This window comes from Macrobrachium nipponense, chromosome 43 (genome assembly GCF_015104395.2).
Source record: "Macrobrachium nipponense isolate FS-2020 chromosome 43, ASM1510439v2, whole genome shotgun sequence".
NCBI lineage: Eukaryota > Metazoa > Arthropoda > Malacostraca > Decapoda > Palaemonidae > Macrobrachium > Macrobrachium nipponense.
In genome coordinates, this window is record NC_061104.1 from 12,177,217 (window position 1) to 12,191,941 (window position 14,725).

Sequence of the window (14,725 nt, forward strand, 5' to 3'; positions counted from 1 at the left end):
TGTTTTCCGTAAGTTTCTACGTAAAGACCAGAGTGGTTGAACAATGAAGGATAGGTTCAAATTATATACGACAGACTCTCTCTCTCTCTCTCTCTCTCTCTCTCTCTCTCTCTCTCTCTCTCTCTCTCTCTAGAAACACTGCCGTTTTAGGCTGACTGAGACATGATTTCCAGCAACGTGCTTCATTCAAAGCTTTGATGTGTGTAAGCGTTACGAGAGACTTGTTGAGACAAACGTCTGTAGACGTCAATGTCATAACGGAGTGGAATGATTTGCATGACGTAAGACTCGGAGCTGATCTTATAGGAATGTCTTATTGTCTTCATTTTATTCTTTGATTTCGCTTAACATTCTGGTTCTTTCAGTTTGACCATAATATTTCCGTTTCATCTTTAATGCTAAAAATAAGTAATTTCCTGATTTCAGATAGCTTATCTGTAAATATAATTTGAAAAAAAAAAGAATATATTAATTTAATGATCTTTCCTTTTGCTATTTCTGTACTGCTGTTTCTTTATGTAAGAATTGTGTATTTTCCTTCTTCCTGTAATCTATATACCTGTGTTTTTGTTTTTATAGAATTCGTCACAGAAGAAACGAGGAAAAAATGTTGTAAACACAGTAAGTCCGACGTCGTGAAGTGAACCCATGATAATAATCATGCTTTCCAACCTTGTTTACGTTTAGTTGATTCCGCCTAATTCAGGTATTTGAGGGTTGTTCTCCCTCAAGAGGAGAATGTTGGTAAACTAGGCGCTTGAGACTTCCTTCCGCTTCACCTAATTCTTTAAGACAGTACATATAACCGATCACAGCAGCGTGGCTTTTGCTCGAGATTTGTGTGTTGGTGGGGAGGAGAGAGGCGTTCCAAGGTCGTCCTCGAAGTGGGCTTCAGGTATTGTATGCTTTAGCCGGGGTTGGATAATGTCTCGCCTTTTGCATCTGCTGCTTCCTGTTTAACGTTTGTTCCGCTGCCTGGAGTTTTTTTGCATTTGCCGAAATGTTGCAGTTCGTGCGGTTATCACTGTTCATTGTATGAAGTCTCTCTCTCTCTCTCTCTCTCTCTCCTATCTCTCTCTCTCTCTCTCTCGCTGCTCGTCTCATTCTCCCCCCCTCTCCTCTCTCCTCTCCTCTCTCCTCTCCCATCCCTTCTTCTCCAGTCTACCTCGTCTCTCTCTCTTTCTCTCGTCTCTCTCTCTCTCTCTCTCTCTCTTTGAACAGTGATATACGAAAGAGTTGTTTAATATTTAAGGTGTCTGTCGAATACTTTTTGGTGCAACACCAGCTCATAGTAATAATAATAATAATATAATAATAATAATAATAATAATGAAAAAGTTGTGTTGGCATTTGGTCCCAATGTAAGCAACGGATTCTTTTTTTTTTTTATCTCTCTCTCTCAAGGAGGCTGAGAAGAAGTCCTGTTGGAACACCACCGTATTTTGTGACTTGAAATGTTGAAGAACATATTCATCTTAAACTAATCTCCTCAGTTTCTCACTGGTTAAAGATTGTCGTTTAAATGAATTTCCCCCGGCGTTAATTACTGTCTGTTAGAGTTTCAGTATTTGCAACGTATTTATCTTGGTTTTCCTCTAATTCTGTAGTGGGACGGCCAAGCTTTTCTCGTTTACTTTGTAAATTGTATGTATATATTTGCGTATATACTATATATATAGGTATATATTATATAGTATATAAATATGTATGTATAATCGTAGTTCAACAAGATTGTAAAAGGACTCGTCCCAAAGTCCCTATCGTCATTTCATTCGCAGCTGCAGTACGTAGTCTTGCTCTTGAGCGTAGCGGTCAGGTCACCTTTAATTTTCCGATGAGACGGTTGATAATAGAAGAGAATTGATAGCGCCGAGGAAAACGAATTCGTGTGCCAGTCATGTTGTAAACTGAATAAGATGTCCTTTATATATTCAGACAGTATAGGAGGAGGGAGGAGGTTGGTTTGTCGCTGTTAAAGGTTTGGCAGTCGTTTGGAGAAACACTTCAATGTAAATTTCAGAGGGCAATGTTGGAACCTTTTAGTTATGCTTCGAGAAATGTGCTGAATGAAAATACATATATTTGTTGTAGTACTGGAGCGCGATGAACGCCTTTTTTAACTGTAGGGTCAACAGTAAAGTCTTAAGTTGTATGACATGACGATTGCAGTCGCAATGAAGCTGTCGATGCTGTGGAATCACAGTGGACTGGATCTGATGTTGGATGTGGTAGTAGGCTAAGATAACAACAAATTTAAAAGGAACAGTGATCTCTGTTCCTCAATAAACCTGCATGTGGGAGGCCTTTCTTGACCCAGGAGAAAAGAAAGAAGTTGGTGTGGGCGAGTCGTTCCTGGTCAAGATGGAAGAAGATGATGATGGGGGTTGTAGTTGTAATTACGGGCTGCTCTATGAGCAAGAGCCCGTGCTGGCAAAAGGGCAGCTCAATCAAAAACAACATTGTAGTTGTAAGTGGTTACGGATTTAAACTTTGACCCGTTGTTTTCCCCTTCATCCCAGTGTATACGTAGGTTGTTGCACCTCCCTAGTTCTCTGTCAATGGGAATCTGCCTTAATTTTAGTGTGGTCTCTTATGATAAAGTCTGCTTCTTCTTTTTTTAATACACACGAAATCCCTTTTCCCCTCTTTCATCATGCACACCCTCAGGATGATGAGAATGGTGACGATGATGACGACGGTGATGATGATGATGATGATGATGATGATGATAATGAAGCTGTAAGTAACCTTGCTACGCCCGCTGGGGATGATCGTCTCTTTCACAATTCATTGTCTGTCCGTATCATTTTATGTCTTAAGATCCTTTAGTTGTGATTCCTGCGACCTCCCTCAACCAATTGCCTCAACCCTGGTCCTTCCACCTAATGACGCATCGCCCTCCTTTCCTTGTCCTTTTCATTTTTTTTTTAAATTTTTGTTTGGCCACTCCAGTATTTTTGTCGTCATTGAGTTGGCCGCCATTGCACTTCTCCAAAGATTTGATTTACCTCCATTTTTTTTTTCTTTTTTGCATATGCAAGGCATTTAGACATCTTTTTTCCCCCCACTTGTATTTGTTGCGACTTGCTGCTTTGTGTTGCATCGACGCAGTGTTCGTGTATGTCCAAAATCGTTTTGTGGTATCCAGTGTCTTGTTTACAACCCGTTTTAGTGTTTGTAGGACATCACCCTTGTCTGTTTCCACGAAGACTCCGAGGTTTAGAGGTATCCCCCCCTGGTATCTTTAGACCCCTGGGTCATTCTATGTACCATATCCCCCCCAAAACATAGCCTGTTGCCTGTCGCCTTGCTGCTGCTGGCACGGTAAGGATCATGATTGTGTCCTATTTTCATTTGTCGCAGCTCTTAGCAGCATGGCCATTTCGGTAGATGGTTTTAGACGCATTTTTACTGGTTATTATGAACGTGCATTTTTTCCCCCTCTATTAGCTAGAGCATGTTGGCATTACATTCAACAATGTCACCGTTGATTTTATTTATCTTTATGCAGCAAACTGGTGTAGGTAGACTTCAAACTTGAGTCCTTAGAGCACCAGCCGATGATTCCGTACTGTGCACATTACGTAATATATTGTAATATATTGTAGATTTAAACCACGAACACTCGGCTCGTATCTGTATAGTTACACGTATTAAAAATCACACAATTGTGCACGAGATTCGTGATAAGCTGAAGTCACGGAAAAGGCTTGGAAAGAATCGACAGTGTGTCAAGTACTTTCATGTAATTAACACATCTTCGGGGCACATATGCGTGCTCGCTCACATATGCACTTGCGTGCGCATACAATACTGTGCGATGTGTAGGAATGACTACATTTCTAAAATACAGCCAGTATTTGTTGGCTGTAGTGTGTGTATTAAAAGGTCCAAGGCATAATTAATTCATTAACTTACGAGGAAGGAAAAAGTGTCGTTTATTTCGTGATAAAAAAAATAAATGAACAGGAATTTTTTTTGTTTCATAAAAGCACTTTAATGCATTCGATCAGAGCGGAGGAAGTTCACCCTTTCATTAGGCGGAACCTTGAGGCAGCAGACCTGTAATTCTGTCTTCAGGCAGACAGGCAGGCAGGCGTCTTGATCAATGCGCAAACGCGAGGAACAGTTCCGAGAACCGAGTCTTGGCTTATATAGCATTAACGAGGTTTATGGAATAAATCACTACTTCCTCATAGAAAAGCATTTTGGAGAGGTGGTCATCTTCCCCAAGAGGTCGTTATGGCATGTTTGTTACCCATGAGAGAGCGGTGGAACTTGCACCTTGGGTACCTATACTTCCCTTCCCCTCGCCCTCCTAATCTGCTCTTCCAACCCCCTTCCCCCTCTGCCTTCCCCCCACCCTCTTTCGACTTTGGGTCACACGACATAAGAAAGGGGAACATCGATCTCCCTGCTAAACTTCCAATCTACCGCCATCCTGCATGTGGAAGGTAGTGTGTCTTAGGAGCTGACTCGTGCACGAGTATATGGACGACCCTTCTGCCCTTTTTTTCCTTTTCACATTTAACTAGGATTTCCCTTCCAGTAGCGCCGACCCTTAACCGTATCCGCGATGCGACTGGAGCAGGTAAAAGTATCGTGTGAGTTAGCAGCATTTAGAAAGGAACTCTGCTGGAAAACGATGTAGCGGTTTGCGTTTCGTACCAAGGACTAACTGTCGTGTCTTAACCAAAGATTTCTTCCAGGATAGTGTTTATTAATGGCTGCCTTTCAAGTTAAACTACGTTGATTCTGGGGTTTAAACCAAATCATTAAAAGCTGGAGCATGTTTGGATTTTAATTTCTTTCGATCAAAAATAGATATTTACTTTTCAAAGTTGCAACTTTTGTTGTTATAGCTTCCGTGGATCTTGATTAGATTTTGGGCTTTTGTCTAAGTGAATCTGTACAGTTTAGCCCTTAAGGAAACTTGCAAAATCGTCGCTCTCATTTTAATGAGGATTATATTACGACTACCATGATGGTGAATAAGTGTGAAAACCTTCGCGCATGTGTTTGTGTGTATTAAATATACGCATTTCAGCTCATCGCAAACCTCGTCACGCAAGATTTCGCGGTACGCATATTTAACTTGCCGATAAGGAAAGGGAAAACAAACCGTTGTCAGTCGTTTGTTCTTGTTTTGTTTATGCATTTATAATTATCACAAGTGTTAAAGTAACCATTGCTATTTGATTTAATGGCGTTACTTGACGTTATGTAATGTAATATCCGTGCCCATGTAACACCGAATATTAGGCAAATGTTTGTGATTTGACTGTAAATAATCAGTTATTATTTAAATAACTCATGAACTGTGATCGGTGAACCATTTCAATAACGAGTTGTTAATGGATGAGCTTCAGTGGGATTTAGATTTTTTTTTTTTTTTTTTTTTTTTAGAGTAATAGAGCACTATAATTCATAGCATGAAGACAAAACACATTTTAAAGTGTTTTAAGTGTTGGAAAGGTAAAGCAGAGCATGTAATAAGGTAATATTAGGGTTAACATCAGAAATTCTTATACAATAATTATAAGGTTTTGATGAAACTATGGTAACCATGTCCTTAGTAAAATTTGTTCAGATGGATGGTACATGTAAAACAAAGTTAAAACAAATTAATTTTTAGTTGTAATCTTAACATTCACATTTTGTGTAAACAGTTTTCGTAAACAGTTGGTTGAATTCCACAATCCTTAGGTGAAAGTCATCTTCAGAATGTTGCTTATGTTTACAGGTTCATTTTGGGTCACGATTGACCACTTCCGCTGGTAGCTTTTATGAGAGACTTGGTTTTAGGGTAAGGCTGGAATTTGTAGCCTCTTAAAATGTTTGGCTGTGCTTTGTAATAAAAGACTAATTGCGTAAATAGTTTGAAGTAATTGAAAAGCTTACAGATTTTTATACTTTTGTAGAGGTGTTATGTTTTATGCCTGAATTATTCCAGCATCTTGATTGTGTTGAATTTTGTTGGTAAGACAGTGCTGTAAGTTCCAGTTCAGTTTTCTCATTGTTTTATGGTAGGCAGCATTAAGGTTGCTAGTTTCATTCTCTTTGATGGAGAGGATTCATTTTTAATGAGGCAGTTTTTCCTAAATATCTTAGAGTTCATAGTCTGTTGAAGCCAGTGTAATCGAATGGTCAGGTTATAATTGTGGGTATGTAGGTAGAGTATTAACCTTGCAAATATATCCCAGACTTTACCAAAGGTTTTGTTATATTGAACAGCTTTTCTGTATTTATTGTTAAGTTACACTTGACTTTAATGTTGACAGCAGTAAGAACCAATTTAACCTACAAACTGCTATGAAACTGTTTGGATTATTGTTTTGTAACAGCTTCCTAACTCTGGTATTATGGACTGTAATTGTAGCAAACGTATTTATTGTTAAGCACTAATATAAATGCAGTTGGCTTGTATGGAAAAAAAAAAAAACTTGCTTTTTCATGAATAATTTTAGGTATGTATTGTTCCACATTTGTATCAAAATAAACATCTACTTTATTATCTTACTGTCATGGTCATAAACAGTACTCCAACTAAATTTTTGTGATGAAATGTTATTCCACATGACATGAAATGCATGTTATAGTCTGTTACTGCTTCACATCATTAAAAGGTGCAGGGCCAATTCTGGAAAGTGGCAATACTTTCTAGTTTCATTTGAGTTTTCCCCCTCCCCTTGAGCAGGATGAGATATGCCCCCCCAACAATTGAATTACAACAAATTAATTTTGCCTTAACGATGTCATCTTTGATCTACAGTACTCCCGGCAATCACAGCTCAATCAGCCATCAGCAGTTCCTGTACCTAGAAATAAAGGTAAGGTTTGTTTTTGTAATTTTTAGAGTCGTGCATAATTACTGTATGTTAGTAGTACTATATAAAACATGGCACTTATTCAGTTACTTATTTCTTGCCAGTTTATGTATAATTAATTTTATGTATAATGTGACTGGAGAGATACTCATGTCCTGTTGCTTTTAGATTCCAATCGTCCACGCCCTAGTTACGTAGTGAAACCACCTCAGAATGGAGAAATACGAACAAATTCCTTGCAGAACAAGATTGGTCAAACACCTGCTAGATCTACTGAAAATATATCAACATCAACAGTTAGTAAAGCGGCATCAGTTCCAGCATGTAAGTTGTGCTTTTTTTAATATATAACCCAAAAGTTCATAACCTTCAGGTCTTAAGTAGTAGGGGGGTATTTATAAGACATTATTCACTGTGTTTTAGGCTGTAAATCCTTGATAAATCCTACTTTTTAGAGAGGGAGTTTAGTTATAGCTGTTACCCAAATGGAGATAATTTTTGCCCCTTTTCAACATCAAGAATGTCAGGGAGCAAGAAATGTAGCTCCTAATCAAATGATTGCCTTTACTTTTTTTTTTTCCCCCTCTGGCTTGGATAAACTGCTAGTACACCAGAAGTCGCATTAAATAGCAAAATGTGATGATAATGGTAGTATTGGTTGTCTGAAATCATCAAAGAAGGGAGATGAATGCTTTAATATTCATTTTAAAGGTACCCGTACTGTAAGCGAAAATGTTTTCATTGTTATGTAGACATAGACAAATGTATTTTATAGAAAGTTGTAATTCTTACTGTAGGGCGAGGAATTGCTGTAGCTGTAGGCACTATTGGTAAGTTACCCGTTGTTGTAAATGAATATGTACTGTAGTACTGTACTTTGTAGTACCTTATGAGGCAAAATATAAGACAACATTGTAAATAGTGCAGTTTGTGGCCTTTAATGAGGTGGTAGTATATTTTGTTGTTGTTGATTATTGAGAGTTAATTTGTTATAGCTCTCTCTCTCTCTCTCTCTCTCTCTCTCTCTCTCTCTCTCTCTCTCTCTCTCTCTCTCTCTCTCTCTCTCTCTCTCTCTCTCTCTAACAGGCCTTTTTGGAATTGCCTTAGATACACAGATAAGTGTTTAGTTGAAGATGTGATCAATACTTTATTAATACTGGAAGATTTGTTTTAAATTTGATCTCCACAAGTGTTTACCTTGGTAATATGGTGAACTAGTACTTTATCTATTTCACCATTGGTTTATTATTTCTTATATTTGCACCTATCCAACTTTCTCTCTCTCTCTCTCTCTCTCTCTCTCTCTCTCTCTCTCTCTCTCTCTCTCTCTCTCTCTCTCTCTCTCTCTCTGTGAGGGTCCAACATTCTATATATTACGTGTAGTATTGCAACAAAATTGTGTGTGTGTGTGTGTGTGTTTGAGAGAGTTGACTGGTTTATCCATAAATTTTGGGTGCTTAATTATCTTGATAAAAAATGTTATGAAGGAGAAAACTTTATTACAGACTAGTCAGTATATTCAGTTTAATAAACTTTTGATAAGTTGGTAGGTTTTCCGGTGTACTGAGGTTTTGAAGCTTTCTGTGTATTAAGCAAATTCTGACTGATACTATTAACATTTTAAGAAATTTTATGCCTAACATTTTAAGAAAATTGTATGGCTCCTCAACTGCTTTGATGGATAAATAATATTTGTATATGAGTTCGTTGATTGCATACTTCCTCTTAGAATACGTACCTGTAAAGGTTGAGAGTAGGTCAAGATGGAAGATTCCAAGTGGGCAGTCCCCGGTTAATGACGGCGGTTCCATTCTTGTGCCACGTCGTAAGCTGTAATCATTGTAAACCAAAACTTCGTTGAAAATTTTATAAACAGGATTTTGATTGCATTTTTCATTAAAATAAAAAAATCCAAATATATTTATTATTTTGCATTTTTGGAGTCTCATTTCTTCTATTGGATTGGCATCACAAGCGTTTGTAACCCCAGAACATGCATTGTAAGTCAGGAAATAATTTCTGATATATTTGAAAAGCGCCGTAAGCTGGAACCATCGTAAACCGGGGACTGCCTACTTTGAGCATCATATACATCCTGGTTGAGAATAAACAACCTTGGGATATTACTGTTGTATGAGCATTGAGAAAGAAGTGACAGTGCAATTAAGTTTATTTGACTGAACTAGAGTGTAACATTCTATATTTAAGAGTCGTATTGAAGTGATAAAAAATGTCTTTGGTCATGACGTGAAAACTTTTGAGTGCTGTCATTACAAGATTAAATGGAAGGATTTTAAGTTGGTAATCAGACAAAGAAGTTCTAATCTTATTATTGCCTGTTACATTATGACATTAATGGGTGTTCTGTATTATATGTTCTTTTTTGAGGTACTGGACAACTATCTCATTGTACAGTAGTTAGGAATCCATTTTTTAAATTTCTGATACGTATACATTGCATTTTTTTGTTTTTTTTTGTATTATTATTATTTTTGTGCAGAGTATATTATGAACTTCTTTTTGAATTTATATTAGACACAGTATAACATTTATAATCATATTTAACCTAAACCTCTCCAAACAGCTCGGCGACGGAGTAATGTTGTTAAAGAAGTTGATCGTATACAAAAGAAGAGAGAGGAAAGAAGGAAGCAGCAAGCAGAAAAGAAAGAAGAAAAGGAAGCTTTAATGAATCTTGATCCTGGAAATCCTCAGTGGGAATTCCTTAATATGATCAGAGAATTTAGGTAAGAAATATCCTAGGAAGAACCCTATAGACGCTTGCATTAAATGATTAATATACAACATTTTGAACTACAGTAGCTGGATACGTATACCGTATATTTATTTCATTTAATGTTGTTATAGGTCGCAGCTAGAATTTAAGACATTAAAAGATGGAGATCCGCTGGAAGAGCATCAGATCACTGTAGCAGTTAGAAAGAGACCTTTAAACAAAAAAGGTAATACTCTACTAGTATTGTAAGTGATGGTTTTTAGTATTATATGTGGAGATAGCTAAAGAAGTGAACATTTCTCCTTAGCCTTTTTTTGTAGAGATGGAATTAAACTATTTTCTAAATATTTTTCTTTTTCAGAATTAAATAGGCGAGAAATTGATGTTATTACTATTCCCAAGAGAAATACATTGTATGTCCATGAACCACGCACGAAGGTAGACCTTACTAAGTATCTTGAGAACCAGAATTTTCGTTTTGACTATGCATTTGATGAATCCTGCAATAACGAATTGGTATACAAGTAAGTTTGAGTTGGTTCCTAATATTGTATCAGATAGAATAATGCAACTCAGTCTTTGTCTTGATCATTCATTATCGCTTTTAGTACTCAATGATCTGGATTAACAGAGCCAAGGCCCTGTAGGATAATGACAAAATCTGCATAATTGCGAGTAAAAATGTACCTGGTCAATATCACATAACCATAAACACTAAATATTCGTATAAACAACCATCACACTTTAAACTGAAGAATATGTGCAAAAAACAATGATCTACCATATTTTTCCTCTCTGTTTAGGGATTTAAGTAATATTACCAACATTTTCCTGAGGCTGCAGCATTGCCACCCATCAGAGAGCAGTTTTATCAAATTTTAAAATTTTTTCATATGTAGTACTGTATCATATCTTTGGACCTTGGTCCCAAGGGTCTGGTTGTGTTTGGTAATGAAGAGTTCAAGACAATCGAAGGATTACTGTAATCTAATATGAGTGTGTTCAGAACCTTGCAGATACTGTTTAGATTTTTCACCAGAATTATGAAAGCATTTTGAGTTAAAATTAGTTAATGGAGTGTCAAATTTTTTCTCCATCTAGGAAGTGAAATGTTAAATTATATGAAATTGGTAGTTATACTTAATTTAATTTACTTTTTATGATTTTTTTTTTGCAGTTTGCATTTGAAATGTTAAGAATTGTTGCTGTATGTAAATGTTATGTTGTGTAGTGGAGTACCTAGGCTATTTGTCTTCGCTTATGTATGTTCCAAATTTCACAGTCTTTTCATAGGTAAGCCCTTTGAGAGTAGAAATGTGGCTTTGTTGTCCCATTTTTACTACTCATTTTATCTAATGACAGACTATATATCAGAGAAAGTGCTGTAGGTAATAATGCACTTTGACTGAGCATACGCTACTTTTTTCCCATGTGCAATGCATTTAACTCTAATATATTTGTAGTCTTAACCAGTTTGTTCTTCCCTCCTTAGTTGTGCTAGGTTGTGGACTCCTGTAGGTTTCACTCTCTTTAGTAGTATATTAATGATTGTGTATGTTTGACACGTTAGGGTTATAAGTGTAATAGATATGGAATTCTTAATGTCTGGGTACATTTCACTTATGTCTTGATGTAGATATTTTTACAGTCCTAAAGTAGACAATATTTAGGTGCTACCATAAAAATTCAAATAGATTCAACTATATTCTTGCTTCCAAGTTTCTACCTCACACTTTACAGTCTAACAGTTGAATAACAAAGCTAATATCAAATAAAAATGTGCGTACACTCCTCATTCTCTGCTCTCGTTATCTTTCAGATACACGGCGAGACCTTTAGTTCAGACCATATTTGAAGGTGGAATGGCTACTTGCTTTGCATATGGCCAAACGGGCTCGGGTAAGACGCACACAATGGGTGGAGATTTCCAAGGAAAAAGCCAAGATTGTGCAAAAGGTGTTTATGCTATGGTAGCAAAAGACGTGTTTGTGTATGAAAAGAGTCCAAAGTACAGAAGCTTGAATCTTCAAATATCAGCAAGCTTCTTTGAGATTTATGGTGGCAAGGTGAGCTCGTATTTTATATTTATAATAATGTATATTGTTGAAATGTTTCTGTATAGTAGACCTTCAGTTTATTAGATGCTTCAGTGTTCTGGCCTTCTAAGTAACACCCTATAGCGTAACCCAAGAAGTCCAAGGCTAGTAGTACCAATTTATTTATTCAGAAGCAAACTATAATTTACAAATCATTAATGGATTTAGCCATACAATGTGTCGTGCCTAAGCAGGTAGCATAGCACAGAGCCATTATAAGAAGTCTTTTGAGGCCTGTGCACTATTTTCTGGGTTTGTTCACTTGGTACAGTATACTCATAAATTGATGGCTATTGAATTACAAGGCATTCGCTAATATATGTAACGTTTTATCTGCAGGTTTTTGATCTTCTAAATGACAAAGCTAAGTTAAGAGTTTTAGAAGATGGTAAGAACGTTGTACAAGTTGTTGGCTTACAAGAGCGTGTTTGTGAGTCAGTCGACGATGTCTTGAAGCTTATCAGCTTAGGTTCCCAAGTCCGGACATCTGGTCAAACTGCTGCAAATAACCAGTCATCTCGATCCCATGCTGTCTTCCAGGCAAGTATACATTGTGCTTTGTCTTAAAATTCTTGCAGTTATTGAGTATTACTATGATTTTCCTGCATCTAATTATAATATTAAAACAGAATAAATCATAGTTAGATTTTGGCATTTATAATGCTGTACATCTTAATATTTGTGAAATATCAGATTAGATGTGCCATATAGTACTCTGTGTATAAAGTATTTAATGTTTTGTATGTTGCTCATATCAGAAAATTTTGTTGTTTAAGGATTGCGTTGGTGAAACACTGATGAAGATTTCATATAAAGAAAAAAATAGTCATCCATCTGGGAAATGTACAGTGGACCCCCCGTATTCGCGTTCTCCGGATTCACGGACTCACACATTGGCGGATTTCTCTCGGGAACGTTTCCCCGCATTATTCGCGGAAAATTTGCGCATTCGCGGTATTTTTCTATGAGAAATATCCACAAATTCCTGGTTTTTGTGATCAATTTCATCATAAAATGCACTTTTTGTGATAAAACCATTAAAAAAACCAAGTATGAAAATTTTTAGTGGTTTTTCTTAAGTTTTAACTAACAAAATAGGCTGTTTTTAGCGCTTTTATAGGGGTTCCAAACATTCGCGGATTCTAACTATTCACGGGGGGGTCTGGTACGCATCCCCCACGAATACGGGGGGAACACTGTAGTATTATTTGTTTAGCCCATCTAGAGCACAGTAACAATAGTTGCCAATTATCACTCCCTTTAATACCCTAAACTTTATTTTTGTATCAGCAGTATAGCATCTGAAGTCATCATCTCAAGCATTGAACATTGATTGATAATGCTGTTATCCAGATTCTTGATAATTGCTTTATTTTCCCATTCAGTAAATTAGTTTGTTAGGCACTGTTTATCAAACTTTTAGAATTTGTCTCCCCCTGTCCCCTCTACCAGAAAATGAAGTACCGTATATTTCGGCGTATAAGTCGACCGGAAGATAAGTCGACCCCCCAATTCTGAGTAAATTTGTATGATTTTAACTAATATCGGGTATATTAGTCGACCTATAAAATGTGAGGCCAACCGTACGCTCAAAATAAGCAGCAGGGTAAAACGTATATAAAATAACCTGAATGTAATTACGGTACATGTGTTGCTCTACTTACCATAAGAAATACAGGAAATATACTCGGTATATTAACAAATCTGTGTAATATATAAAAGATGAATACCGGCAAATATGATTACAAATGACGAAACGAAAGATACGTTACTCGAGTGTCATGTAAACAAACAAAGCGCTAACTAACGCTGCATAACAGCCTACGTATATATGTATGTACAAACTGCCACTCAAGTTAATATTTTGATTGGGTTGTTAAAACGACGTCCCGGTATTTTATTATGTTGGAAAATTCTTGACCATTGGTTCTTCTATGTCATAAACAGGCTCATTTGAGGGAAAACGAACCTGCAGTTGATTCACCAGATTTAAACTAGGATCCTTATGCTGAAACCGTGAATGATAATTTGTTTGATGAATTGTTTAATTCAAGTGACGATGACTCAAGTAATTTTGAAGGATTTTAAATACATATTTACTATTACATACAATTTTTTTTTTATTTCATAAAGTGATAAATAAAGATTTCATACCATAAGTGTTTTTGAACAATACCCCGGTAAATACAAAACTGTCAGAGTGAACGCATCCTTGTCAATTACTGTACTACAAATGGCTACGCAATGTTTACGCTTGCTGTGCGATTAGGGTTTCTTCAAGTTACTTAGATTTTTTTCATTTTATTTAAGGTAATGGATGTTCTAATGTATTATTATTGTCGTATTACAGTGTGAAATGTTTTTAATACTGGTATTTACATACATAGTTACCTCAACAAGGCTGTCATTGTTAATAGCCTACTGTAAAGCCTGGATTCCTGTACCGATATGCCAAAATAATAAAGATTCACTTTTTGTTACTGTTAGATAAGTCGACCCCCTAATTTTGGCATGATTTTTGGGTGCTAAAGGGTCGACTTATACGCTGAAATATACGGTATTAATTTTCCCAAATTTGTGCCTATAACTGTTTTATTTTGTTTTTTTTCCAGATCATTTTAAGAAACAGAGAAAAGGCACTCAAACTACATGGGAAATTCTCTCTAATTGACTTGGCAGGTAATGAAAGAGGAGCTGACACTTCCAGTGCCAACAGACAAACAAGTAAGCATATTTTTAATTTTGATCTCATATTATACTTTAATATAGCAAACTTGGCTGGTTCAAGTTGGCCCACAATGTTGAGATCATCTGTGTTGGGTCTTTTGTGGTCAGATTCTTTTATTAGTCCAGGATATGAAATGTTTTTGTGCCAGTTGACATGTTTGTATTAGGAAGAGGCTCACTTGACAACTGCTCTTGAATCACATGCTCATACTACTAGAAAAGAAATCCAGAATTTAAAGTCAAACAAAAATAACTTCAGACCTGAAATTTTAAGATGCCACTTTCCACAGATTTAATTCATAAAACCTTGAACTAAGTTGGGATATTGTGTAGATGTG

At 36.5% G+C, this 14,725-nt stretch overlaps 1 protein-coding gene across 2 annotated transcripts in view; it reads left to right on the forward strand.

Moving 5' to 3' along the window:
- The window catches only part of LOC135213535 (kinesin-like protein KIF2A), a 132,344-nt gene that overhangs the window by 99,831 nt on the left and 17,788 nt on the right, over positions 1-14,725 (forward strand). For both annotated transcript variants that reach the window (XM_064247462.1, XM_064247463.1), the window contains exons 5-13: positions 2,668-2,739; positions 6,773-6,830; positions 6,996-7,151; positions 9,412-9,574; positions 9,696-9,790; positions 9,926-10,088; positions 11,384-11,630; positions 12,000-12,200; positions 14,273-14,384. In XM_064247462.1, coding sequence (XP_064103532.1) covers positions 2,668-2,739; positions 6,773-6,830; positions 6,996-7,151; positions 9,412-9,574; positions 9,696-9,790; positions 9,926-10,088; positions 11,384-11,630; positions 12,000-12,200; positions 14,273-14,384 — 1,267 coding nt within the window. The remainder of the gene's footprint in view (positions 1-2,667; positions 2,740-6,772; positions 6,831-6,995; positions 7,152-9,411; positions 9,575-9,695; positions 9,791-9,925; positions 10,089-11,383; positions 11,631-11,999; positions 12,201-14,272; positions 14,385-14,725) is intronic.